Genomic DNA, 27,474 nt, shown 5'->3' with positions numbered 1-27,474 from the left:
TAAAAAATATTTTATTTATTCATTTGGCAGAGATCACAAGTAGGCAGAGAGGCAGGCAGAGAGAGAGGAAGGGAAGCAGTCTCTCCGCTGAGCAGAGAGCCCGATGTGGGGCTCGATCCCAGGACCCTGAGATCATGACCCAAGCCAAAGGCAGAGGCCTGAACCCACTGAGCCACCCAGGCACCCCTAAATTACACATTCTTAAGCATAATGTATAGTTATGATCAATAATGTAAATGTATTGGGGCACCTGGCTGGTTCAGTCAGTAGAGCATGTGGCTCAATCTTGGGGTTGTAAATTTGAGCCCCATGTTAGATGTAGAGATTACTAAAAAAAAAAAATTTGAAAAAAGAAAACTTTTTTAGTGGAAGTGTGCTTCCACTGAGGTTTAAAAAAGTTCCAGAGGCATATCTATGTTCTCTGTATATGGAATGGATAGAAAGTGAATGGGGTATAAAGAGAACTTTCGGTGGTTATTTCTGGGAAGGAGGAGTGAGTCTTTGGGTTAGTGATACTGATGAAAGGATTTATTTTTATCCTGTGTATCTAGAATGTATATTCGTGTGTAAAGAAACAAAAACCAAAATTGTGGTCTTACAAGAGAAGATTGGATTTCTGAGCCAGAACTTTGTAAGGTTTGCGATTTGGGAATGAAATTTGGGGATGACTGAGGAGTTAAGATTCTTTTTTTTTTTTTTTTTTATTTAAATCAGTTTTATTTAAGAATTTCCAACATTGACAACTCTTATAAAAAGCATCCAAGCACAGGACACAAAACTGCATCAAACAGCATTCTTATGGGTAGCTAACAGACATGAGAACTTCCACCCTTCTCTGCGACACCCCGAGCTCACTGGTAGGAGTTAAGATTCTTAAGTGAAATGTGAATGTAAAACTAAGTGGAATTAAGAAGCTAAAGAATTCTGAAACTACAGTAATGAATGGATTGTTTTCATGAATCTGGAATAACACCAAATGATAAGAAATGTAGAGACAAAGACATAGTCAACACCAGAGTACTGGAAGAATGTGGGCATGGCCATTGTGGAAAGCAATTGTTGGAAAATGCAGTTTTGACTTTAAAATGAGTAAGGTTTTCAGTCATAAATTATGCAATCATTTGGAATTAATTTCAGGTAAGAAGCCAGATTAGGTCTTTGTGGCTCCTACCGTCCCATAAAAAGTAGCTTGTACTTCACATAAAATATTTACCTTAGTCTATCTGGGAATCAAGAAACATGAAATAGGACCAAAACATATCAGAACTCTAAAATAGATGACACTGTTCAGAAAGGCTTATTTCATTCCAAGCTAATCAAGTTCATTTACATTTATTTTAGTATGATTTACAAATTTAGCAGATTCTCTAGTTTCACAACAGGACATAAACTTGTGAGGGTAATCATTGACAGCAAAAATAAAATTGAGCATAGTGGGGAAACAGCTCATCTGCCTTAACACTGAAACTATTTAGAATTGGAATGTGATTCAAAGATATTTAATGATAACCCAAATGTCCAAGAAAAAGTTAAATTACTTGATAATCTGCTAAGAGGACAAAGAAATTTGTGATACATTTTAAAAGGTAATGAGCTTTAAGTAATCTGGAAACTTGGGAAAATCTTTGACACCTGGGTTTAGTTAAATGTACCGATGGTTAATAAAATTTTGGCAAAGACCAAAGTTGGTGATGCAAAATGAAAGGATCTTAACACTAAGTCAACAGCAAGTAAAATTACTAGCTAACACAAATACAGTACTAATAATGTGCCAGGGATTGTTCTAAATACTTCTTTCATTATTATTAATTTTAAGTCTCAAAACAATCCTATGAGATTATTCCCATTTTACTACCTCTTTTATAGATGAGGAAAGTAATGCTCAGAGAATTTAACTTCCCGATGACATCTAGTAAGTAGCAAAAATGATTTTAACCTAGACAGTCTGGCTCCAGTGACAGTACTCTGAGGGCTATCTTGGCCTATTTACAGAAATTTCAACTCTAACAATTGAGGGAGGCTAATAAAATATATAGGATCCGAGGCGCCTGGGTGGCTCAGTGGGTTAAAGCCTCTGCCTTCTGCTCAGGTCATGATCCCAGGGTCCTGGGATCGAGCCCCGCATCGGGCTCTCTGCTTAGCAGGGAGCCTGCTTCCTCCTCTCTCTCTCTGCCTGCTTCTCTGCCTACTTGTGATCTCTGTCAAATAAATAAATAAAATCTTTAAAAAAAAAATATATATATATATATAGGACCCTATTAACTGGGATGCTGCCCAGCGTAATGGAAAGTGCATGGATCATAAATCAAAAATGTGAGGGGCGCCTGGGTGGCTCAGTGGGTTGGGGCCTCTGCCTTCTGCTCAGGTCATGGTCCCAGGGTCCTGGGATTGAGCCCCGCGTCACGCTCTCTGCTCAGCCGGGAGCCTGCTTCCTCCTCTCTCTCTGCCTGCCTCTCTGCCTACTTGTGATCTCTGTCAAATAAATAAATAAATTAAAAAAAAAATGTGTATCATGTCTTATGATGCAGCCCACTGAAATTATCTTTGATCCGCCTTTGCCAAGGGATGAATTCCTAGTTGCCAAACATTACTAATTGGTTCTTTTCAGTCCTTATTTTATTGGATATTTATTGTGATTGATGCTATTGACCACTTTCTCAACATTCTCTTTCCTGATTTTTTTTTTTATTTCCTGATTATTTTTTTAAGATTTATTCGTTAGAGAAAAAGCGGGGGACAGGGGAAGAGGGATACCAGGAATCTCCAGCTGACTCCTTTCTGAGTGCAGAACCTGACGTGGGGCTTGGTCTCAAGACTGAGACCAGGACCTGAGCAGAAATCAAGAGTCAGATGCCCAACCAAAAGCGCCACCCAGGTGCATCTCCCCGCCGCCCCCCGCCTTTTTTTAAGGTTTTTTGTTTGTTTGTTTTCCATTTTAGAGATAGAGCAAGCTTGAGCAGGGGGAGGGACAGAGGGAGAAGGAGAGAATCCACAAGCAGACTCCCTGGCTGAGCACAGATCCAATGGCGGGGCTTGATCCCAGGATCCTGAGATCATGCCTGAGCTGAAATCAAGAGTGGGCTGCTTAACTGACTGAGCCACCCAGGTGCCCCTCTCTTTCCCGATTCTTCACATTATGGTCTCTGGTCTTCCTTTTCTGTTGCTTCCTTTGCTGTTTCATTTTTCTCTACCTGCTCCATACATGTTGCTGTTTTCTTATATTCTTTCCCTCTAATTTTAGGCAAGGTTACCATAGGCACCCCAAACTTAACATTCTCTTCCTATTTTCTCCTTTAATTTTTTGATAGCTCTACATGCCAAACAAAACTTTTTGGCATGCAGAAAGATGAGAACCTATGGGAGCTGGTGGGAGGAAGTCTGGGGAGGTAGTGCCATGATGAACTCTATATAGCCATGTTTGTTCTAGTAGATTAAGGGTCTCTCCAACCCACTCCCAGATAGCTTTGAATAAAATCAATGGTCTTTCTGATTTTCCATACTCAAGGAACGTTTCCACACACCTACCTCAGCTGAGTCTCCACTTCCATCCAAAGCCCTGAGATCTGGCTTTTGCTAATCTCTTTACCACCCTTTCTTTTTTCCTTCACCTCCAACCTTCCTCACCTGCAATTAAACAAAAGGAGCATACCATTTCATGCAAACGTGGGCTTGGAATAGTCTTTCTACTGTAGCCTAGGAATTACTCAGTTTCACAACAGGTATATCCATCTCTGTCACTTTGAGACAATTCTCCTACATCTCTAGGTGACTCAAGTTTATCCCCTCCTCCTTCCTGTACCCAATGTATCCTGTATTAATCAGGACCCATCACACTTCACTGCACTGTTTTGTGTCTTTAAGAGGGAGGGTCCTGGGTGGCTCAGTCGGTAGATCAACCGACTCCTGACCTCAAGGTCATGAGTTCAAGCTTCATGTTTTTTAACTTAAAAAAAAAAAAAATTTAAAATACAGGAGGTCCTGGGGCGCCTGGGTGGCTCAGTGGGTTAAAGCCTCTGCCTTCATCTCAGGTCATGATCCCAGAGTCCTGGGATCCTGGGATCGAGCCCCGCATTGGGCTCTCTGCTTAGCTGGGAGCCTGCTTCCCTTCCTCTCTCTCTGCCTCCTTGTGATTTCTGTCAAATAAATAAATCTTAAAATTATATATACACACACACACACACACACACACACACACACACACACACACAGGAGGTCCTAAGTCTTAATTATCTTTGTTTTCTCAATGCCCAGCACACATCTGTTAAGTGACTGGGTTACATTAGCTTCCTACGTTGTACAGTTTTAAGTGACATAGAGTGTCCGCATTCCTGACCTCCAATACTGCCTGGAAGCTTCCAATTCCACTACTGCGAAAGAATAACCGTGTTTTGAATCTAAAGACTCCTGACTTTTCCAAGGTCACCGCCAGTGGTGCTTCCCGACTCCACTACTGCCCTAACCCCCACCCCCGAAACCGTCACTGAGCCCAAGGTCTTATCTAAAGTGAGAGCCCAAGGACGGCCAAAGACCGCCCGCATGCTTCACAACAGGAACTCGGCCCTTTTCGAAACGTAGTTCCGCCAAGTACTCTCTCCAACGGACATCCTTGTTGTCCAATTATGTTTCGAGGCTCTAAGGGTTGCACCTAACCTGAAAATGTCCAATAAAAAAAAAGGAATTCAGATTGGCACCAACTTTAGCCAATGGTTGAAAAGATCAGCAATTATTAACCTATAGGAGCAGCACTGAAAGTGATATTCAGCAAATTCATCCAATGGACTTGGTTACTGCAGAGTAGGCCTCGCCCCAACGGCGGGGGAGCTGGTGACCCGGACTGCCGCAGCGCTCAGTCTCCACCCGGGCTCCGCCATGTTGGGTCTTGTGGGTCGTGTGGCCGCTACCTCGGCCTCCGGGGCCTTGAGGGGACTCGGCTCTTCAGCACCGCTACCGCAAGCCCAGGTCTTACTGCGAGCCACCCCGGCAGCGCTCCAGTCTGGTAAGTGCCTTCCTCTGGGAGTCGGGTTTGTTTCTGCCACGCAATGACCTTGAGCCGGAGGCCGATTGTCATTCGGGCCTAAGGTATTTCTCCTGTTAGAAGGACGTCAGAGCTAGCGCCCTGCCCTCTAACGGCGGGAGAACAAGAGTAGGTCGCCTATGGGAGCTTTCTTCGATCTAATTTATCTCATTTTGGAAAAGGGGCTCTCTGTGACGGAAAAGTGCGGGCAGGTGCATTGATATTCCCTCAAATGGAGGCACGGAGCTCTCGAATAATGGGGTTTGGGGCATGGGGAAGATCGTGTAGGTGCTTTCTCGGTTCCTGCGCGGCCCTCCCTCCGGGCTCGTCTTTATTAAAAGCGTGAGAATGCCGGTCGTAGGCCATGTTTACCAGTTCTTGTGGGTTAAGACGGGGCTTCCCATGACCATTAATTGACCTGACCCCATTTCTTCCAATATCTTTTGTCTGTTAGCTAGAGACTATGCTGCCCAAACATCTCCTTCGCCGAAAGCAGGCGCTGCCACCGGGCGCATCGTGGCGGTCATCGGTGCAGTGGTGGATGTCCAGTTTGATGAGGGACTACCACCCATCCTAAATGCCCTGGAAGTGCAAGGCCGGGAGACCAGGCTGGTTTTGGAGGTGGCCCAGCATTTGGGTAAGTAGATTTTGTTAAGAATAGTAGAGCTTGTTTAGTCCAAGTAACCCTCATTTCAGTCTGCCTTCTGTGATGATTTTATCAAGATGACTTTCGTTCTTCTGAGTGTGCTGAATGAAGCCACATTTTAGGTACTGAGAAGGAGTCTTGGTTGACCTTAGGTCTTTTGTGCTAGCTGAACATGAAAGGTGAAGCCTACTTGTCCTGCATAACTCTGCAATCCCTTCAACAGGTGAGAGTACAGTAAGGACTATTGCCATGGATGGTACAGAAGGCTTGGTTAGAGGCCAGAAAGTCCTGGATTCTGGTGCACCAATTAAAATTCCTGTTGGTCCTGAGACCTTGGGCAGAATCATGAACGTCATTGGAGAACCTATTGATGAGAGAGGTCCCATCAAAACCAAACAGTAAGTATCCCTTTTGCTGCATCTACATGCGAAGGAGCTGCTTTTTCTGCAGTTTTTTTTTTTTCTTCAATTATTTTGTTGTTGTTGTTTTTTGTTTTTTAAGTAAGCTCTGCACCAGACCTGGTGCTTGAACTCAGAGGTCACATGCTCTACTGACTGAGCCAGCCAAGGGCCCCTCTTCTAGTTTTGTACGTTAAGGCAACACCTTCTAGTATTGCAAAATCTTCCTGCAGAGAATGCTCAAAATGCTGATAATATTGTTATTAAAACCACAAATGTAGTTTCTGAAGAAAATTAAGGATGCAGAAGTTTTGATGTTAAAAAAAAAAAAACCTGCTACTTAGGACTCAAGTTGATTATTTGAGTTTTCATACCAGTGGCTTTGGTTGTGGGGTTTCCAAAGCTGTCAGGACTGTATTACCTATGGATATATGAAGAAGTGCTGGTAGGGTAGGGCATAGTAAAAGGAAAGTCTTTGTGACAAAGGTGTTAGGGATTGAGATTATTGTTTCCTGAGATGATGGAAGTGGAATCCCCTTTATTGCAGAATGTCAGGTGAGGTGCTAGATGCCAGTGTGTGTGGAGTGTTACATAAGAGATGAGATTATGAGTAAAGGGTTAGACTTGAGAACTGAGAGGAACCTTTCAACAAGATCCTCTCTTCCTGCCTCTACAGATTTGCACCTATTCATGCTGAGGCTCCTGAGTTCATGGAGATGAGTGTTGAGCAGGAAATTCTGGTTACTGGTATCAAGGTTGTGGATCTGCTGGCTCCATATGCCAAGGGTGGCAAAATTGGTACGTTACTGGTGGTACATATTTTCCAAACCTAATGTGGGAAGAAAAATCTTAGCCATGTAATGAGTCGGTACTGGGATCTATCCTTCGCTGATGAGTTGCTTCTGACTTTCGTTCTTCTGACTTTGCTGAAGCCAGATGCCATTCCTGAGAAGGGAAAAGATAGAAATCCGGTGTAATTTTTTTTTTCCTGTAAATTTTCTTATTTGGGAACACAGAACTCTTAAATATTACTTCTTTTCAACCTATTCCAGGGCTTTTTGGTGGTGCTGGAGTTGGCAAGACAGTACTGATCATGGAGTTAATCAATAATGTCGCCAAAGCCCATGGTGGTTACTCTGTGTTTGCTGGTGTTGGTGAGAGGACCCGTGAGGGCAATGACTTATACCATGAAATGATTGAGTCTGGTGTTATCAACTTAAAAGATGCTACCTCCAAGGTAAGTAGTGAGCTGATTTATGTCTACATAGTAGTAGTGCCAGGAAACCATTTTAGTTGACTGCATTACTAGTTGAAGCCATGTGTTACATTTTCATTTCATGTGTCCTTGGGCCTACGAAGGAAATTCCTGTTAGTGTTTTCCCTGCAACTTGTAATACACTAAGGCATATTTTCTTTCTTCTTTAACATTACATTCCGTTTCCAGACTTTGTTTTTAAGAGGTAGTCCCACCATTTAAAAGTTAATTTTGGGAGTTGGAGGTAATTATATGTCTCAACATATATTGTGCTATTTTGTGCTTTTCACTTAGTTTTATTTCTTTCCTGTTTTGGGAATTTTGCCTTAATAGGATAGGAAATTGTTTATTTTGAACTATATCTCTAAAAGGGAAAAGACATGCGGTAACCAAAATCTTGATGATTTCTGAGGAAGGTTTCTTGGGTAGATTTCTCTGATTTGGGGACCTTGGGTATATGGCTTCCTCTGCCGGGTTTTCTGATTGTGTATGATTACTTAGGTAGCTCTGGTGTATGGTCAAATGAATGAGCCACCTGGTGCTCGCGCCCGGGTGGCTCTGACGGGACTGACCGTTGCTGAATACTTCAGAGACCAAGAGGGTCAAGACGTGCTGCTCTTTATTGATAACATCTTCCGCTTCACCCAGGCTGGCTCTGAGGTAAGAGAGAAGGCTTGAGAGTACCTGTTTTCATTTACCCTTTCTATGGGGTGGTGCACATGAGGCTGAAGTTGGAGACACCTAACACCTTTGTTGTTATTCTTTCTCTCTCTTTTTTAAGGTGTCTGCTTTATTGGGCAGAATCCCTTCTGCTGTGGGCTATCAGCCTACCCTGGCCACTGATATGGGTACCATGCAGGAAAGAATCACCACCACCAAGAAGGGATCTATTACCTCTGTACAGGTAAGAACAGTTAAGTGGATGAAGGTCTAATCTGTATAAAGGTATATACAGAGAAGTTACTTATGTCTCGAGATTTTTTACCAGATTAATGAGCTCTCTGAAATCATGTGTAAAATTCTATGTGCATGTTATAGAGACCCTAAAATGTGAAAAAATGATCACTTAAAGTAGGAAGGCATACATGTGAACATAGGTCACAAAAGTAGTGGTTTCCAGCTTACAGAGTCTGAAGCTGCGTGGAAACACATTAAATACATAAATATATATATTTTTTATATACACACACATAAATATACACACATAGTAAAATTATCTTGAGTGTCTAAATAGTTGTAACTTTTCAGTGAATCTAGTGAACCATTGTAGTCATGCAAGGTCTTTTGTTTTTAACTGAAAGTGTGGGTATCACTACAATAGTTAAAATGTAGGATGAAGGGGCACCTGGGTGGCTCAGTGGGTTAAAACCTCTGCCTTCGGCTCAGGTCATGATCCCAGGGTCCTGGGATCGAGCCTCGCATCGGGCTCTCTGCTCAGCAGGGAGCCTGCTTCCTCCTCTCTCTCTCTGCCTGCCTCTCTGCCTCCTTGTGATTTCTGTCTGTCAAATAAATAAATAAATCTTTAAAAAAAAAAAAAAATAAAATGTAGGATGAAGAACAAAAGGAATGACAGTGAAAACTTTTTTATCACAGCTTGGAGGGACCAGATCATCTATAAGCTCACTCTACTAGTAGGGGTAGTAAGAAGGCTTTTTTGAGGTGGATTCTTTTTTTTTTTTTTTTTTTTTTTTAAGATTTTATTTATTTATTTGACAGAGAGATCACAAGTAGGCAGAGAGAGGGGGGGAAGCAGGCTCTCCGCTCAGCAGGGATGCTGAGGCGGATGCGGGGCTCAATCCCAGGACCCTGAGATCATGACCTGAGCCGAAGGCAGCGGCTTAATCCACTGAGCCACCCAGGTGCCCCTTGAGGTGGATTCTTAAATGCTAAGATGGAATGAGATGATGAAGAGAGGTCAGAAAAGGGGGGGTGGCTTAAATTAGTTGGCTTCCTGCTGCTTCTTATGGGTTCTTCATTCACATTAGGCTATCTATGTGCCTGCTGATGACTTGACTGACCCTGCCCCTGCCACTACCTTTGCCCATTTGGATGCTACCACTGTGCTATCCCGTGCTATTGCTGAGTTGGGCATCTATCCAGCTGTAGATCCTCTGGATTCCACCTCTCGAATCATGGATCCCAACATTGTTGGAAGTGAGCATTACGATGTTGCTCGTGGGGTACAAAAGATCTTACAGGTGAGTATTGTAGGTGAGATCGGTGGCCATAAAGTCATACAGTGGGTTTTGGGGGACTATATTAATACCAAATCTTTCCCAGTGACGTATGTAATTTGCTTTAGAGTAAGGAAAGATGAGATAAGCAGGTGTTTTTTTTCTTTTTTAAGATTAATTTTTTATTTGAGAGAGAATGCGCATGAGGGGGAGGGAGAAACACTCCCTGATGAGCAGGGAGCCTGACGCTGGGCTCAGTCCCAGGACCCTGGGATCATGAGCCAAGCCAAAGACAGACACCCAACTGACTGAGCCACCCAGGTGCCCCAAGATTGGCAGATTCTATTAGGGAGTGTGAATGAGGTCTCTAGGGTTTCCAGGTATTTAGATTTGGAATCTTATTTTTTTCTAATGGCACCAGACAAGAAGTTGGTAGGATAAGACCCTGATCTTAGCCAGGGTCCCTCATGATCCCAACGGTAACTTCACCACTAACTTGTTTTCCTTATAAAGTGAAGTAAGGTGCTAAAATGGTTTGTACAAAGGTTGGTGTGAATACAACATGGTATTAATCTGTAGGTGTCTGTCCAGATTCTTAAAAATGTGACTATTGGGGTACCTGGCTGGCTCAGTCAGTAGAGCATCCAATTTTTGATAACCAGGATTGTGAGATCAAGCCCCACATTGGGCATGGAGCCTACTTAAAAAAAGAAAGAAAAATTAGATTCAGGCCTCTCTTGTCTTCTTATAGGACTATAAATCTCTCCAGGACATCATTGCCATCCTGGGTATGGATGAACTTTCTGAGGAAGACAAGTTGACTGTGTCCCGTGCACGGAAAATACAGCGTTTCTTGTCTCAGCCATTCCAGGTAGCTGAGGTTTTCACAGGTCATATGGGGAAGCTGGTGCCTCTGAAGGAGACCATCAAAGGATTCCAGCAGATTTTGGCAGGTGAGATTTTTGGGAATAAAGCTGAACGTAAAATGGCAAAGAAGCTGAAATCTCTGGAACGCTCATTGTTCTAAATTCCCATTCCAGCACCCATCAAGCAATATATAAGTATATTGTGCCTAATAGATAGTTTTTAAAAATAAGCTATTTCCCATCAGTGTTTTTTGGAAATACTCTATTTACTTCTGAGAGTGAAACTTGGGTTACTTGGTTGTTGTCATTCACATTTACTGAGTGTTTTCAGTCTTAGCTACTCTTCTAAGTGAAATACAGGTCCTTATAAGGAAGGCATTATTACCCTGTTTTTACAAATCAGGAATCTTGAAGCACAGAATAGTTTAAAATAACTGGTCCTGATACCCAGCCAAAGTAGAGAGCAAATAATTTGAATCCAGGTTATGTGGCTGGGACCATTTGTTCTTGATCCATACTGTATCATGTCTTGTAAATTGGATTTGTAACGGAAGTATGTTAAGATTTCTTGGATGACAAATTGATCACATTCTGACTGGTGGCCCCAGGGGGTGAAGTATGTATATACTGTAAAAAGTGTATCTTTCCCCTTAAAACCACTGGATTTTTTTTTCCCCATATAGGTGAATATGACCATCTCCCGGAACAGGCCTTCTATATGGTGGGACCCATTGAAGAAGCTGTGGCAAAAGCTGATAAGCTGGCTGAAGAGCATTCATGAGGTCCTTTTGGCAAACTAAGCACTGGTGGTCCTCTGTGCTTTGCTTCTCCTTGCCCCTAATGCAGAAATCTCGGTTTGCTCTGTAGGCCACACGAGAGCCTTGTTTGAAGACGTTGTGTTCTGTCTGAAGAGTATTTAAGGTTTCCAATAAAACGTACACCCCTCAGAACTGGTCTATTTTTCTTGGTCCTGACAACACAGCAAAAACTGAATTTTAGAGTGGCCATAAGAAATAGTACAAAGTAGGCCACAGATGTTTGAATGGGGTCATCAAAAATGAAAAGCCATTGTCTGGATGGACAACTGTGGGTCTTACGAGGGGTTCCCTGTTGATATGATTTCAATAGTAGGGCCTCAGCTTTGGCCTTTTTATTTGTTGAGGCAGATTGTTTGCCTCTTGAATATTCTATATAGTTTATTCCTGATTGGTTAAAAAGCAACAGGGATATTTTCAGAAACATTGGGCAAAAATGGGTCTACATTCTGAGAATTGCTATTCTAAGACAAAGCAGGGGTCAGTGAATTGAATGAATCTGATTTTTAGGAAATGATGCTGCTTCCAAAGGATTAATAACCTGCAAAAATGTAGTCAAAAGGCCCACCCCTCTGTCTTAACCTAGGCTTGCCTTTTTTTCTCCATGCCCACCTCCCCCACCTTTTTTCAGAAAGTGTCTCTTGACTACTGTCCGCTGGTTGTCATTTTTCTGCAAGCTTAGAGCTGTGAATCCTTGCAGTGCATGGTATAAATAACCATGAGGCCTATCCTGACCTCTGCTAAGATCCTTTAGGAAAGCTGGAGAGATTGACTCTTACAAGGAAAAGCAATTTCCAGGGTTTGTGGGGTTGGGCTTTTGAACTAAATGGAGCTAGAGAATTTCCCCTTCCTTTAGCCACAGAAGTTCAGGGTTAGGAGTACTCAGAAGTACACTCCTTTCAGTGTGAAACAAATGCGTATTACAGTGCAAAGTCCTTTTGGTTCCCTATTAACGTGGTCTTTCCAGAGCTTAGGGACCATCTCCTACTGCCCTCTGGTGGTAGGACTGGAGGCTGCAAGAACTCTGATCTCACCATTTTGAAATCCATAAAGGCCATTTGCTGGGATGTGGTTCTTAGCTAATGACTGTTTACAAACCAGCTGGGGCTTTTGTCCTGAGGAGGAGCCTGCATCTATAGGCTCCACCCCTGAGGCATTCAAGTTGGGTCGAAGCAGGGCGGGGACAAACTGAGATCCCAATTCAGAGGCCCCTGGGGGCTGAAGGTTGGGGAGGGGCCTTGGGAGAGGTGCCAGGGGTGGAGCAGGGGCCTGTAAGTTTCCTCCCATCTGCCTCTGACGTCCTTGGCACTAGTCTCTCCTGTGTCATGATCTGGACAGAAGGTGGAGCCCCTGAGCCGACTGTGCCTGGTCTTTTGCTCCCAGAAAAGCCTGGATTTGGGGAAATGCTGAGTTATGGGGGTGGGGGCATTTCCTCTAGGTCCTGACTCCAGTGGGTAAGAAGCTGGTGCAGAAAAGCCCCAGGATATAGGGGTCAGCCCTTTCTGCTTTGTTTTCCCATGTTACCCAGATGCAGACCTGGTAACTGATCCTTAAGGTCGTTTGTATCCTTCCATCCCCTCCCCCACACGTTTACGTGTCTCAGCATTCATCGAGAATCTTCTCCCTCTCACTAGCTGCAACTATTTATTTCCTTCCCCCTTTACCACTCTCTTCCACCACGCCTCTGGAGTGTCAACACAGATCTAACCTTCCTCCATATTTCTCCTGGTTCTGCCCTGTCCTCGCCTCCTCCTCCCTCTCCACCCAGAGAAAGCCCCGCCCTTCTCTCCTCCCTCCCCACCCCAGTCTGTCACACAGGGACATCACCCTACAGCAGTTCAGGCTGTGGTTCGCAGGAAGCATACATTGGCTTTTTGATTCGTGCTAGTTCCCAGCTCACAGTTTAGGAGGATCTAACACCAGCCTTCACGTGAAGGGGGAACCAAGGACAGTGAGGAGCTGGGTGGTCCCAGCTTTGGAGCCCTGCCAGCTGGACATGGGTAAGTATGAGGACCAGCCCCCGGGGAAGGCCTGAAGGATGTCTACCTCCCTCCCCGGCTGACTCAGCAGGGGTGGGGCCTAACCTTTGCTCTTTTGGGGGGTGAGGGAGGGGAAACGGGACCATCGGGGCACAGGGCTCAGGTGGTGAGTTTGCGGACCAAGGGATCGAGAGCACTGACTAGCGCCCGTTCCCAGGAAGAACCTGAGACTCTGCACCTTGGAGGGGGGGGGGGCTCCCCCACCTCACCGTCCCACCCAACGCCCCAGCCCCTTGCTCCTCCCCGTTTAAGCTGCTAAGATTCAAGTAATATCTTACAATATTCACTGCTGGCCTCCCCCCCAAAAAGTAAATCTACTTTTTGTTGCGTTGGAGGATTTCTAAGGTGCCTTTCCTCCCCTTATTTTCTCCCAGGCCTTTTAAGTCCCTGTCTTCTCTCCTCCCCCACCGCGACCCACCACCAGGTCGGGGCTGCACTGAGCAGCTGCTTCCTGTTGCCCCAGAGGTTGCTGCAAGGCTGGTAGTGGTTGGGGGAAAACTGAAGTAAAGCCGATTCTCACGGTCCCACAGCAGTCCCACTAGGGTTGCTCTTGGCGGCGACCCCCCTCCCCCACGCCCCAGCTCCAGTCACTAACACTGAGAGGCGGGATTGAGGTTGAAAGGCCTAGGAGGTCTTTGCCCTCATGGCTTCCTGATTCCAGAGGCTTTTAAACTTGGGTAGTGGAGGAAGGAGGCTGTGCCCTTCCACAGCTGTAGGGAATGGAGCCTTGTGGAGCTGAAATGCAGGGAACCTGTTCATCTAGCAGGGCCGCTGTGCTTTACCCCAAGCAGCCGCGGCCTTCCTCCGGCACCCCCACTCCTCCTGGCGTCCTTGGGACTCTTCCCGGCCTTCCTTTGTGAGGAGATCTTTGCAGGAGTCCCGAGATCGCGGTCGGAGCTCTCCCCAAGTCCTCCAGTTCGGACCCACCACCCTCCCCCTCTTAACCAGAGAAGTTTGTCTCTTCTTCCTGGGATCTCTTCTCTTCCTCCATCTGGGATCCTTCCTGGTTCTGGCCCCTAGGAGACGCCACCCGCTTCCCCCTTCCCCCGCGGATTCTTCGCGACCGCCTTACCCAAGCGCTTGTCCCTACTCCAGTAGTTCCTGCCCCTTTAAGTGCTACCCCCCACCCCGCACTGCCTGCGGCCCAGGACTGGGGGGGGAGGAGACGCCGCCGCCACCCGGCTCGGGCCACCTGCGCCGCCGCCGCCCGCGGCCCGGCCCAGCTCCAGGTGAGGCTCGGCACCCCCGCCCGGTACGAGAGTCCCGGGGTAGGGCCGCTCCTGCGGTCCCCTGACCCGGGGATCCCCGCTGCCGGAGACTCAGGATCTGACTCTCCCCCCTGTGGGAGCTGCCCTTCCTCTCTCCCCCGCACTATCTAACTCGCCCATTTCTCCCCTGTCCTCTGCGACCGGAATCCGGAGGCTTCTCACGCGTCTCCGCCAACCTCTCCCGAGTACCCCTCCTATCCTAGACCCAGGATCTCCCCCTCCCCCGCGCCTTCCTCGCCAGAAAAATCTCCCGCGGTCTGGGTTTCGCCTCCTCCCCTCTGGATCCAGAGCTTTCCCACGCCATCCTAACCTCCAATGGGAGGGGGAATAACCGCCACCCCACTCCTCTCTCTTCTCCGTAGTAAGTAGGGGTTGGAGGTTTAGCATAGACTGTAGTCACTTCCCGACCCTGCTCCGCTTAGACCTTCAAGTTCAGCTAAGCCCCATCCAAAGCTTTTCTGTAGCTCTCACCCCACCCCACCTCTCTTGGAGTTTGGGGGTCTGACCTCAGCATCCATCAAGCAGCCTTGATGAGAAGGCCCTCTTCTTGGACCTGGGGTGGGCTGGTCCGGTTTAGGAACACTCCTACTCCAGAGTCAGGGAATGGGGGGGGGGGGAGGAGGGCACACCCAGAATCTCGAGATTCTTGGCTTAAGGGTCTGTTGGGAGATAGTGGGTGAGAGGCTGGAACTAAGCTTCTAAAGGTGTTGGGGTGGTGGGAGAAGAGAGGGAATCTTAACTTTGCTCAGATGGAAAGGGAGTCCCCACTCTAAGAAACTGTGGGCTTGTTCCACCCGCCTCTAAGATGACCTTGGAGAAGCTCATTGGGGAGTTGGAAACAGGTCTGTGGGTGACTTTGAGGGGACACACACCAACTTGGAGAGAAGAGGAGGAGGATTTATGGTTCTTTTGATGTGTTATAGGAGAATCTAGGCTTCCCAAAATATAGAGGGGCAGGAGACTGTTTTGCAGGAACCTGGAGAGGGAAGGGAGCAAGTTGGAATGGTTAGGGAGTTGAGGGCTATCTCCCTACTAGACCATATTAATACTATAAACCATTCAGCCAGAGAGGGCAGGGAAACTAATAATTACCTCACCTCTATTGGGGAATTCCCCCTCCCTCCAAGTCCAGCTGTGCCCCTAGCTCTGCCTCTTTTCTTCTTGTGCTTTCATCCTTCCCCCCTCTCCGGATCCTCCACTCCAGAATGAGGGGACAGGGTGTCTGGACTTGTTTCACACTCTGAGTCATGTTCCATGGCCTGGAAGATAGCTGGGTGGAGGAGAGGGGTGGTCGGCTATGGTGTTGGGGTTGAATTCCAGGAGTATCTGGAAGGGGAGAGGGAGGAAGAGAGGGAGGTAAAGGGATACAAACGGGAATCCCCTTCTTTATCCCTTTCTTTCTTTCTTTCCCCTCCCAGCCCCAGCCATCTGGCTTCAGAGTGAAGCCAGGCACTGTGGCAGCTGACCCCAGAGTCAGGGTGGTGCAGCAGGAACACAGGAAGGGTGAGAAAGGGGGAGCAGGTGCTAATTTCTCCCTTCTCATTTTCTTCATTACCCGCCCACCGGCCTGGCTTGAGAGAGGTTCTCAGTATTCCCTAGATATCCTCACAAGTTGCTGAAAAGATGACCATTTGCCCCTTCTTCCCCTCTCTAGTAGCTTCCTAAAGGGCAATGGGGTGGGTGATTGGCCCCATCTGATGGCGCTGAAGAATGTTTGGGGACGTACGGGGTCAGCCTGCCCTCTGTCGTCTGGACGGGGGTGGGGGGGCAACACAGCTGCTGCCTGGAGTGGCTTCTGACTAGAAGTAAATACCCAGCTGTTGGGCATATTGACACCCCTCATCCTTGCTCAAAGAACATGGAAGATCTCTGGTTAGATGGGATGAGGAGGGGGTCTTCTTCAGGGAAAGGTAGAAGTCTTTCTGCACCAGATGGGAAGAACGGATCCTGCCCCACTTTCATTTCTAATCGCAGGTGGCCCTCCTATCCAACATCCCTCTTCCCTACAGCTCCCGGCTGGGATAGTCCTAGAGGTTGCCCTGGAGACTAGGCCTGGGGCTCGGAAGGGGTGGGGGCAGCCAGTGGGGCACAGGAGTAACCGGCTCTTCCGGAGCGTAGTGGAGCCAGCGGGTGGGTGTGTGTGGGTGTGTGGTGGGGGGGGAAAGGGCGTGGCTACACCCGTCTGACTGGCGCAGGCTCCTCCCCTGCCTCCTGTCTCTGACTGGCCGGCTCTACGATTGGGGGCGGGAGGTAGGAAGATTCTCCCTCATTTGCCCTGGAAAAGGGAATAGAAAAAAAAGATACTAGCTCTCTGCCCCGGCTCTTTAGGAAGCCACTTCCAATCCCTGAGCTCTCGTCATCTAGTTTTATTATTTATTATTTTTTATTTTGGAGAAGGTGGGGAATTCCTTAGCTGATGTTTGCTGGATCCTTTTCTCCAGAAGGAAGGATCCCTATCCCCTAAGTTGTGGCCCCCACTTAACTCAGGAACTTAAGGTCATCAGGCTGTTAGTGTCTTTATTTATGTATTTATTTATTTCCAGTCGTGACCTATAAATCTGTTATTTAGTCAGGGAGGAGAGAAGGGTTTTGATTTCTACCTGTCTACTCCTTCCCCCTGGTAATCTACTTTTCTCCGGAACAGGAGAGAAACCCTTCTAACCCTCTTAGCCTCTTCCTTCTAGTCTCCACACACTAAAGCTTTGCTAAAGCTCAATTTGTTATTAGCTTCTCTGAGCCATTTGTAGTGGGGAGTAGAGTCTGTTCCCAAAATTGAGGAAGAGCCCACTCATCTGTGGAGTAAGGAAATCCAATCCAGACTGATATATTTGGCCCTGCCTTGCCCCGTCCGTCCCCATCCAGTTTTCAGATTGTCTTCCTCTTCAGACCCAGAGGGAAAGGTATTTGTTGACCCTTCAACCTGCCAGTTTCATTATCCACACTCTGTTCCTCTTCCAGAATATTCAGCCTGAATTTTGCAATTGTTTGTAGAACTGCATTGCATTGAGTAGGAATTATCTTGAAGCCTGCAAAGTCTGTTGAGTTACAAACCTGGTTTCTGATCAAATTTTATCCACTGTTTGACCATGAACGAGTTTGTTAACCTCTCTGGGCCTTAATTCATCTGCCATATAAGAGCAGGTTGAGCTAGAAATTCTCTAAATTCTAACATCATATGACACTGTTTTCCATCCTGGGACCCCGCAGTTGACATTTTAGATGAGAGCCAAACTCTAGTCCCCTGCTAGTTCTTTCTTTCCTGTTCTCAGGTTTCACACAGTCATATGGCCCTATCAAAAAAAGTACTGGGGTTATAGAATAGGTGGACATTTGGGGCATCTTATTTGCAGTGTCAGTTTTCTGGCTCACCTCCTGCCACTCTGACCAGGTTTTGGCTAGGTTCAGGTCTTCCTTGTCTGGTTCCAGAGCCGAGTTTCCTTTTTCTATGTACAGGAATCTTCCCGACCCACAGAACCCTGCAGATGTTGCTGGGAAAGTGGTGATCCAGGCAGAACGAGGCTGCCCCCACGGGACAGAGGTGAGTAGGCACCAGATGCTGCAGGTTTTTGCCTTTCCCCACCGCTTTATTAGGACTGGACTTTCCTGACTAACCTTTCCGCTTTGACACTTCCACTTTTCAGCTACCCAGCCTGGGAAATAACTGCCCTTGAAAATTCACCTCCACCTCCACCCCTGTTAGGGGAATGGCACATGCCTTGGTCCTAAAATTTTGGTCTAGTCTTTAAGGTTAACCTTTGGGATCATGGCACGCCTTTCATTTTGCTCAGTGTGAAACAGGACTACCGCCCACAATGAGACTCTAGGCAGAGGGAGCTGTCGGGTAGTCTAGGAGACAAAGCGGCGCTAGGACCCAGATCCGGGTGGGGGAGGGAAGATGATGGGCACTAGGACCCGGTGGTGGAGGCCGAGGAGGGCGGCTCTCTCTCGGCCGCAGCTTCCCCGCCCCCTCCGGCTTCGGCTCACTCCTCCCCCGCCGGCCATGTTGGCTCCGCTCGGGCCCCGCGGTTGAGCCGCGTCCCCCTCCCCCCTCCCGGACCCCAAACCCCCTCCCCCGCGGTCCCCTCCCCTCCTGGCGCCCGGAGCGCGGCCATGTGAACCGCTCGTACCCCGGGGAGAGACAAGCCCCGAGCCGGGCTGGACGCCGCCGCCTCAGGTCTGTTGGGTCTCTGGCTGGGGGCCTGAGGGGAGGGAGCCCCGCTTTCATCCGAGGCTTCTCTCAGGAAACAGAGGCTCCGGTGCTGCCAGGAGCCTTGCCGTGGGCGAGAAGCTGACTCGAGCTTATTTCCTGTTAGGACCCAGCCTGGGGCGGGGGTCTCCCTTACCAAGGGACTGGGAGGAGAAGGGGGCTGGCGGGTCTGCTGAAGACCCGGGCTGGGGCGGCGGGGGCGGGAGGAGCTGTGGAGGCTCCCGGCGTCGACGACTGCGGCGGCGGCGGCGGCGGCGAGGAGGAGGAGGAGGCGGCGGCGGCGGCGGAGAAGCCGCCTGCCTGGTGATGACTCCTGTGGGGGACTCGGATGGAATCCCCGGGAGGGGCTCCACCTCCTCGGGTGGGGGTGGGGACTGCCCGAGTGCGACGGGTGGGTGAGGGGGTTCCCTGGGCGGGTTAAACACTCCGTTTGTGAGGATTGGGGCGTTTTGGCAGCGGCGAGTGGAGGTTAGAAAGGGTTTCCAGGGGTCTCAGGGTGTCTCCCTCGGTGAGGGGTGCACATTATCTTGAGCGTGGCAAGCTGGAGAGGGCCTTGCTAGAGCGGTGCTGTGCTTAGCTTGGGGCCCTCAGAGTCCCAGGAGTCTCCCACTCCAGGGAGGGGGGTTGATACTGAGGCGTCTGAGCTGGGCTTTTAGAAAGGGAAGAATAAAGAGGGATCTCCTTGGCAGGGGATCCCTCACTAAGGGGATCCCCATTTGCGTGGCAGAAAAGATGATCCGGTATCATCCCTTTCTTTGCTGATGTACCCAGTTTTCAGAGGAAAGGCAATGACAGTAACAGACGTCCTTTGTAGGATTTATTGGAGTGTGAGATTTGCATCCTTCGGGGGGCGATGGGGGGGTAGCTTCCACCTCCATCTGTACACAAACAGCCCCTCCCCCAAGCCTCCTGCAGGAAGTGGCCGGGAAATGGCAGCTGTGCGTTTGCTGCTGCGTCTCTTGTTGTTTTGAAATGTCCATTTTAATCAGATTTAGTTTCATTTTCTGAGGCCTTCTGGGCGAGCTTGGATTCTGCCAACCATGTGGTCTTGGGAGTCTTTGTAGGACTTTTTTTTGGGGGGGAGTAAACTTCATTTGTCAACTGGAAGTGTAGTCACTGCAGTTGACTCACTGAATCCCGGTCTACCCTCCCACTCCAGAGCATCTCTGCCTCCCTGTCTGGATTTTTTTTTTTTCCTTGAGCTAGAGGTCATAGAGAAGCAAACTCAGTCATCCACCAGCGCCGCTGCACTTTCAATGCTAGTGATGCAAGTTCTCTGAGCATAGAGAGCTTCCAGGAAGACTTGGGATTTTTTGTGGCACAAGAGTGACTTTTTAGGGTCCTGTTTAATATATTCTTAAATATAACTTTTTGAATTGCAGAGCACCTTGTCAGGTGAGCTTGTGAAGTGAAGAAGGGTAGATTCTGAGAAGTGAAAGAAGAGGGAATGGAATTTATGTGTTGGGGTAGGAACTGAGTGAAGGTGATGGGCTTATTCCTTACTGGTGATTCTAAGCCTAAGGATAGTCCCTGTGGGAAGGCTCTTAGTTGATGTAGGGTGCTGAAGGATTTACCTTCTGTAGAACCAGCTAATAAGGAGAGTTAGCTGTCATGTGACTTCATCTTCAATCCATAAAAGACATTTTGTCTCTTGTTACCTTTCTTGGAGAGTGGTGAGCTTTTTTTCCCTCTGTGCTGCACAGTCATGTGTCCAGATTTTCTCTTTTCTCCCACCTGATAACTGCAGAAGATTTCTACTATAGCATATAGTGAAGGATTGTTTGTACTGTGTCCTCAGGCACTTTGTTAGATACTGGGTTTGGTTAGAGGAGTTGGCGACAGGATTTTATATTTTGAGAAATGACATATTGAGATCATTTGGACTATCCTAAAAACTGCTTAAGGCTGGCATTTAGATAATCTTTTCAGTGTTTTCTGGTCCCACCTGAATTATAGGTTCCTAGATGAGAGATCCAGGTAGGAATAGATGGATGTATGATTATGTGACAGCAGCATCACCACAGTTAAGATAGCATTATTGCTCTTTTCAGTGGAGCTGTTGGGGTTGATATTATGGAAATAATAAAAACAAGTCTAGTGTCATTGTCCTTTTTCTTGTCTCTTCTTGACTGGTTGGTTCTTTTGAATTGCTTTCTGATAGGGTTGATTCGACACTGATTTTTAAGTTCCCCTTTCTTCAACATTTCCTTTACCTAAGTTGGGACCTAACAGAATAGTAGATTGGTTTTCCCTGTTCCCCAACACTTAAGAAAGTGAAGGAAGGAAAAGGACCACTCCAAAGGAATTAGAAATGGATTTTGTGAAAGTAGATTTTGACTTGATACGTGATTTTTCAGAAAGCTGAATGAAGCTAATTTTTTGTGTCCTTTTTGTAAAATAGATGCATTTTTCTTTCAAAGCAGTGGATTTCTGAATATTGTTTTGTTTGTTTTTGTTTCCTTTATAAAGGAAAAAATTTTGAGGGGTGGAGGCAACTACGCGGGTTGACCTCAGAGCCAGCCAGAAATCTAGAATGCCCTGAGAGGCTCGTCTTGCAGTCTTGTGGTTCTGGAATCAAGTGTTGCCAAGAGAGAAGCAAAGCTTGTCAGGGTGACTGTGTCGTGCTACCATTGACCTTTCTGATTACCTCTGAAGAGGTTTGCTATATTATATTCTTTTACTGTTAAACTGTGTAGAAGTTAGTCCTATAATTGGTATGATGTTTGATGTTGTTTCTTATGTGTACAGTAAGGCAGTATTGCCAGAGTTTTTATGTCTTAGGATATAGAGTGAAGTATAAAACTCAGGAAGTATTCCTGGGGCATATAATCTACCTAATTTATTTCTTGAAATATGGATGTCTTCATATACCCCATAGCCCAAGATTAATACTTTATCAGCATTGTTGCATATGGGTCAGAGGACTCTAAAATAATTTCTTTACCCACCGTGGGGTTTGAACTTAGGACCTAGAGATCGAGAGTTGCATGCTCTACTGAGCTAGCCAGGTGCCTACAGAAGGACTTTTTTTTTTTTTTTTTTTAAACCAGGTTGTCGGTCTGTATCCTTCTGAAATTTTATGAAATTCTGCAAAATATGAAATTCTGCAAAATAGAAAACCTATCTTTGAAGAGCTCTGGAGATTGTTCTTAGATTGGGTCACTGGCAGTAGCATTGTGTTAATATGTTACTTAATGTTTTATCCTTCTAGTTACAGAGAATAATTAAGAGGGCATTTTACAAACAAAGGATAATCTAACTATCAAAAATTCATCAAAAAACTAAGACATGAGGGTTTTTTTTTTTTTTTTAAGAGATTTTATTTATTTGACACAGACCGAGATCACAAGTAGGCAGAGAGAGGGGGAAGCAGGCTCCCCACCGAACAGAGAGCCCAGTGTGGGGCTTGATCCCGGGACCCTGCGATAATGACCCGAGCCAAAGGCAGATGATCAACCGAATGAGCCACTCAGGCACCCCAACATGAGGGTTCTTAAGAGAAAGGTGGTCTCACTACTTTTGGTGTCCTTGGGTTGGACTTTCCATGACCTATCTCACTAAAGGGGATTCTTAACCTGCCTGCTCAGCTTAGGTTTTTTTTTTGTTTTGTTTTTGTTTTTGTTTTTGTGGGGGTGGGGTGGGGTAGGGTGGGTTATCTTCTTCAAGGAAAGCGTTGAGTCCTTAACTGTTAGAACTGAAATTCTGAGAAACAAATAAACTTGTTACAACCTCTGGAATGTAGCTTTTACTGTCCTATTATTTCAGAGGCATTTCCATTCTTCCGACAGTGAAGTGACTAGCGAGAACTGTGGCAGAAAACCTAATCTAATCATCATATATCCTTTTGGGTACATGTTGGATAAAATCATATATATCATATATATCCTTTTGGATATATGTTGGATAAAATAGCCAACAAATATTTTAAAACCTACTATGTACCTTGAGTGTTTAGTTATTTTTTTTTTTAAATATTTTATTTATTTAATTGAGAGAGAGACTATTGAGAGCGAGCATGAGAGGAGAAGGTCAGAGGGAGAAACTGACTCCCCATGGAGCTGGGAGCCTGATGCGCGACTTGATGGGACTCTGGGATGATGACCCCAGCTGAAGGCAGTTGCTTAACCAGCTGAGCCACCCAGCACCCAGGCACCCTGAGTTTAGTTAAATCAAGCAAAACATTTTACTATTTAGAGCTCAAATTTACTGCCCCGTACATTCTCAGTACTTCCCGATTTCTAGGCCTTGTTTTCTGTAGGGGACAGCTGTCTAAAATATGTCAAGATTTGGGCCCTCTCTTCCCTCTAGAAATTGTTACCTCTGTGAAGAATGAGACTGAATTTTTGGGTTCTCTGAGCAAAAACCACAACCTTTATTAGATGAGTAAGCTGGCAGTGGCAGAAAAGATAGATTTCTTCATTCATTTGTCCAATCTGTGGGCTCAACAAATATTTCCTTTGGTTCTTTTATGTATTTTGCACTAAATTAGGTGCTGGACATACAGTGGTAAAACTTAATATCCAACTGGTGCTGTAGAACCTGCATGGTTTGGAAGAAATAAAGATGGAGAACAATCATCTTTGTGTTCTGAGCAGCCTAGACATGGCAGTTGCCTTTGAGTTGCCCCCCTTAATATATGTAGTCTTTTTTTTTTTTCATTCTCCTGCCTCATTTCCCGGACTGTGAAAGGGGGTTAAATAAAGCACATTTTGAGAGAATGAACCTCAGTCCATACATGCTGTAGTCTTGAGTCAGAGTTCTTCCAAGGGCAGATTGTTACCAGGGCTGTCAGAATGGGCTGAAGAAGACATGGGTTCGCATTTTGAACTCTGAATTGGTGGAGGAAGACAGCTTAGCCAGGAAGGGATTTTTAGATATAAAATTCAGAACATCTTTGTATCTCCCTCAGAGTGTGGGTATAGGAATTGGGGAATGGGGCAGCTTTTGTATTATAGCAAGATTTTTCACCCTTAGCGCTAATGATATCTTGAGCCAGATGATTCTTTTCTTGTGATGGGCTATCTAGTGTATTGCAGGATCATTAGAAGCATCTCTGGCTTCTACTTACTAGAAGCCAATAGCATATACCTTTCAACATTACTAAATGTTCCCAGAGGCAAAATCACTCTTGGTTAGGAACTACTGTATTAGAGTATGGCTCATGAATCCAGAGATGAGTAGAGTTGAGAAAGATCCTTTTATAACATTCACTGTTATGGAGCTAAAACACAGTGGTATGATATATTTACTATACAGTAAAATTTGCGTTTCCTGTTGAATAAAGATAAACATTTGAAAGCTCTCCCTCACCTCTTCCCTCCCCCCTCCCAAGTTTAGGAACCTCTCTGTCTTTGGAACTTTGTCATATGCTACATGGGAAGAATGAACCAAAGAGTTGCAGATACTGTCAAAGTTTCTACCTGGATGGTTAATGTGTCTTGTCTTTCTTGGGTAGCCTCAGAAATCTGAGTGTTAGGATTGGCCAGGGCACCTGCAATGGTGTTGAAATCTGTAATATTTATTTCACACACTTTGTGCATTGTCAGCCTTTTTGTGTTAAAACCACGTCACAGGGCCACAGAGTAAGTAGCTCTTCAATTGGGACTAAGAAAAACAGCCTTATTTGGCCATGTGGCAAGGGCTTAACTGCTTCAAGCTCAAGGAGCAGTGTCCCTTAATTCTTACAAATGAAGCATAGAGTCTCTTAGGAGATCCATTTACACACAACCGGGACTGGGCTGGGTATTGGCCTGATTGTACTTCCTGGTTATGAGAGCTGTCTGCTATTCTGGGGGTTGGGCGCTGACTGATTTCTTTTTTCATTTGGCCAAAATCCTATTAGTTCAAAGGAAGATAGTCTCCTTTGCTTTACTTGTTCTCCTTAGTAGGAGGGAGGGCATAGATGGGAGGTCATAATTTACCTTCAGGCATTATTGTGAAAAGCATCTTGGGTAGGAAGGTGAAAATGAAATAACCCTGAGTTTATTGCTTAGAAGAGGTGTCCACATTTTTACATTGCTGTAAGTGTGATCCCATAGTTAACTGACATCTGAAATTAAGAGTCAAGTGTAAGGAAGTGTGGCTGTTGGGAGCATTACTTCTAGTTTTTAGTACTGGTAATGGTTTTGGGTTTTGTGTGTTTTTGGTGTTGTTGTGTTTTGTTGTTGTGTTTTGTTTTGTTTTTTAAAGATTGATTTATTTATTTGACAGACAGAGATCACAAGTAGGCAGAGAGGCAGGCAGAGAGAGAGGGGGAAGCAGGTTCCCTGCTGAGCAGAGAGCCCGATGTGGGGGCTCGATCCCAGGATCCTGGGATCATGACCTGAGCCAAAGGCAGAGGCTTTAACCCACTGAGCCACCTAGGCGCCCCTGGTGTTGTTTTTTAAGATTTTATTTATTTATTTGAGACCAATACAGCAGGGGGTGGGGAGGCAGAGGGAGAGAGAAAATCTCAAGCAGACTCTGCTCTGAGTGCCGCTTGGGGCTCAATCCCACGATGCTCACATCATGACCTGAGCCAAAACTGAGCGTCAGATGCTTAACCAACTGAACCACCCAGGCGCCCCCAGTAATGGTTTTAAATTATATTTTGATCTTTTGGGTCTGGTTATCTTTCTATCTAAAAGGTAAAAATTTTAACGAAAATTTTTACTAATGATGAAGCTGACGCTCAGCAATGTTAAGTAACTTGTCCAGGGTCACACAGCTAATGGTAGTAGACCTGAGATTTGAACGTAGAGCCCACTATGTTGTGCTATTTTCACTGTACAACACAAAGAGTATTTTATATTTCTTGGAAGCTCTTTGTAAATGAAGTGATTGTGGTTCTGATGACCCTTCAGTAGAGGCTAGTGGGGAAACAGAACTCAGGCACTAGATAACTTCCCATTTCTTTTACTTATCTGATTTCTGTGAGCCATCCATTTATTCTTATTAGTATGTAATTTATGAGACCGGAAATGCTGTGCTTTCCCGGAGTAGCAGAGAGGAGACCATCACTAGTTTCCTTACAGATTCAAATAGGAAATGGAAGAATGAACTGTGGCCTGTAATTGAGTGGAAAGATACAGTTTGGGGGCGCCTGGGTGGCTCAGTGGGTTAAAGCCTCTGCCTTCTGCTTGGGTCATGATCTCAGGGTCTTGGGATCAAGCCCCGCATCGGGCTCTCTGTTCAGTGGGAGCCTGCTTCCTCCTCTCTCTCTCTGTCTGCCTCTCTGCCTGCTTGTGACCTCTGTCAGATAAATAAATAAAATCTTAAAAAAAAAAAAAGAAAGATATAGTTTGGTACATAGGACAGAAGGTGTATATGGCACACACATTGGAGGTGTGGCTGTGCATAAAACTGGGGGAGGAAGAGGTGGGGATCAGATGAAATTGGCTCTCCAGGAATAGCATTTCTAGGACTTCCGAAATGAATTACTGCATGTCCTCTTTACTTTGTGGTGTAAGCTTTGGAAGGAACCTAACCTAAGGGATTAGGGAATGAATTTTCCTCCTGGGTGTCTTTAATTTCAGAAGCTTATCATTCCATGATGCTTATTTTTCGGACCCCTTATTACTGAGGAGTGGCCTTTGTAGGAAAATCCTCAGGGATCCTGAGGTCTTTGTAGAAACCAGTTTCTTTGATGCACAGCAGGTTTAGCTCTGTTGCATATTTTAGAGTGAAGATGGGAAATCAGTCGATCCTAAATACTTATTCCCCTATGTCAACAAAATATGAATTGTTTTTATTTTTTTTTAATTTTAGTTAAAATTGGTAAAGGTAGAGATAGGGTATTTAGCCTAGAAAATCTTAACAGCTATCATGTCATAAATACAGGGTTTATATTTTATGTTCAGGACACCTAATGGTGTCTAATTTGCATTACCAAGCATATTTAGGAACATGAGTCTTTTTTTTTTTTTTTTTAAGATTTTATTTATTTATTTGACAGCAGAGAGCCGGATGTGGGGCTCGATCCCAGGACCCTGAGATCATGACCTGAGCCGAAGGCAGAGTCTTTAACCCACTGAGCCACCCAGGTGCCCCAGGAACATGAGTCTTAACAAACCTTGGACAGTGGTCATATATGTTCATAATCTATTTATTTACTTATTTAATTATTTTTAAAAGATTTTATTTATTTGAGAGAGTGAGCAAGAGAGAGAGCACATGTGCGATGTGGGGGGAAGGCAGAGGGAGAAGAAGAAGCAGGCTCCCCGCTGAACAGAGAGCCCAGTGTAGGGCTTGATCCCAGGACCCTGAGATCATGACCTGAGCCCAAGGCAGACGCTTCATGGGCTGAGCCACCCAGGTGTCCCAGTACATCATAAGTTTCTGATTGATATGTCAGACTTCACCAATAATTCTGGCTTCTGCTTCCTGTGTTTCTTCCCTTTTATCTTTATCAACTACATTCTGACCCAGGACTTCATTTCTTCTCATTTCTAGTACTGTATCACCTCATATTCAGGGCAGGACGAAAAGCTTTTTTTTATCCTTCCAAGGAGCCACTGCCCTTTACAAATGTAAGATGTCCAGCTATTCTCTCCATGACTCTTTACTTTTAAGCTATAAAACCAAAATACTAGGAAGTAACCATAATAGGTATAACAATAATGTTCCTTGGGAAACTCTGTAGTCAGTTTTCCAGCTCTGACATGTTTCTGAGTTGTGTTCTTAGAAAATCATGAAAAAGAATAGAAGTGTTGCCAGATGATTTGAGTTTTGCCATTATGGTCACCTTTCCTAAATGTATTCTTTCAGATCCCTTTGCTAAGATATCTTCTTCAGATGCCTAGGGCTATGGATAG

At 45.7% G+C, this 27,474-nt stretch overlaps 2 protein-coding genes and 2 non-coding genes across 8 annotated transcripts in view; all 4 read left to right on the top strand.

Moving 5' to 3' along the window:
• The first annotated feature begins 4,830 nt into the window (after window positions 1–4,830).
• Window positions 4,831–11,303, top strand: ATP5F1B (ATP synthase F1 subunit beta). The gene is made up of 10 exons (XM_032874499.1): window positions 4,831–4,996; window positions 5,469–5,651; window positions 5,884–6,058; window positions 6,735–6,856; window positions 7,111–7,295; window positions 7,815–7,973; window positions 8,095–8,217; window positions 9,299–9,511; window positions 10,239–10,440; window positions 11,037–11,303. The coding sequence occupies exons 1-10, from the start codon at window positions 4,870–4,872 to the stop codon at window positions 11,132–11,134; spliced, it is 1,587 nt and encodes a 528-aa protein (XP_032730390.1). The 5' UTR covers window positions 4,831–4,869; the 3' UTR covers window positions 11,135–11,303.
• On the top strand, window positions 5,715–5,794 carry LOC116877854. The gene has a single exon (XR_004384726.1). It is a non-coding gene; the product is annotated as a small nucleolar RNA SNORD59 (small nucleolar RNA).
• On the top strand, window positions 6,941–7,012 carry LOC116877853. Its single transcript, XR_004384725.1, has one exon. It is a non-coding gene; the product is annotated as a small nucleolar RNA SNORD59 (small nucleolar RNA).
• Window positions 11,304–12,975: 1,672 nt separating the features above from the next.
• Window positions 12,976–27,474, top strand: part of BAZ2A (bromodomain adjacent to zinc finger domain 2A) — a 32,373-nt gene continuing 17,874 nt past the window's right edge. For 2 of the 5 annotated variants that reach the window (XM_032874496.1, XM_032874494.1), the window contains exons 1-2: window positions 12,977–13,168; window positions 17,929–18,013. The gene's annotated coding sequence lies outside the window, so the exon portion shown is untranslated. Of the gene's footprint in view, window positions 13,169–17,928; window positions 18,014–18,492; window positions 18,650–27,474 lie in introns of those variants that run through there. The other 3 variants (XM_032874497.1, XM_032874498.1, XM_032874495.1) reach the window with 3 other exon arrangements.

This window comes from Lontra canadensis, unplaced genomic scaffold, assembly GCF_010015895.1.
Source record: "Lontra canadensis isolate GAN:19392208 unplaced genomic scaffold, GSC_riverotter_1.0 scaffold53, whole genome shotgun sequence".
NCBI lineage: Eukaryota > Metazoa > Chordata > Mammalia > Carnivora > Mustelidae > Lontra > Lontra canadensis.
The sequence above is the reverse complement of the archived record's forward strand: the minus strand, read 5'-3'. Positions and strand labels throughout refer to the sequence as shown.

What these genes read in the sequence shown, in the direction of transcription:
- ATP5F1B (XM_032874499.1), top strand. Translation starts at nt 4,870, where the DNA reads ATGTTGGGTCTTGTGGGTCGTGTGGCCGCTACCTCGGCCTCCGGGGCC. An exon ending in CCCGGCAGCGCTCCAGTCTG is followed by an intron (nt 4,997 to 5,468) that starts GTAAGTGCCTTC and finishes TTTGTCTGTTAG; the next exon opens with CTAGAGACTATGCTGCCCAA. An exon ending in TGCCAAGGGTGGCAAAATTG is followed by an intron (nt 6,857 to 7,110) that starts GTACGTTACTGG and finishes AACCTATTCCAG; the next exon opens with GGCTTTTTGGTGGTGCTGGA.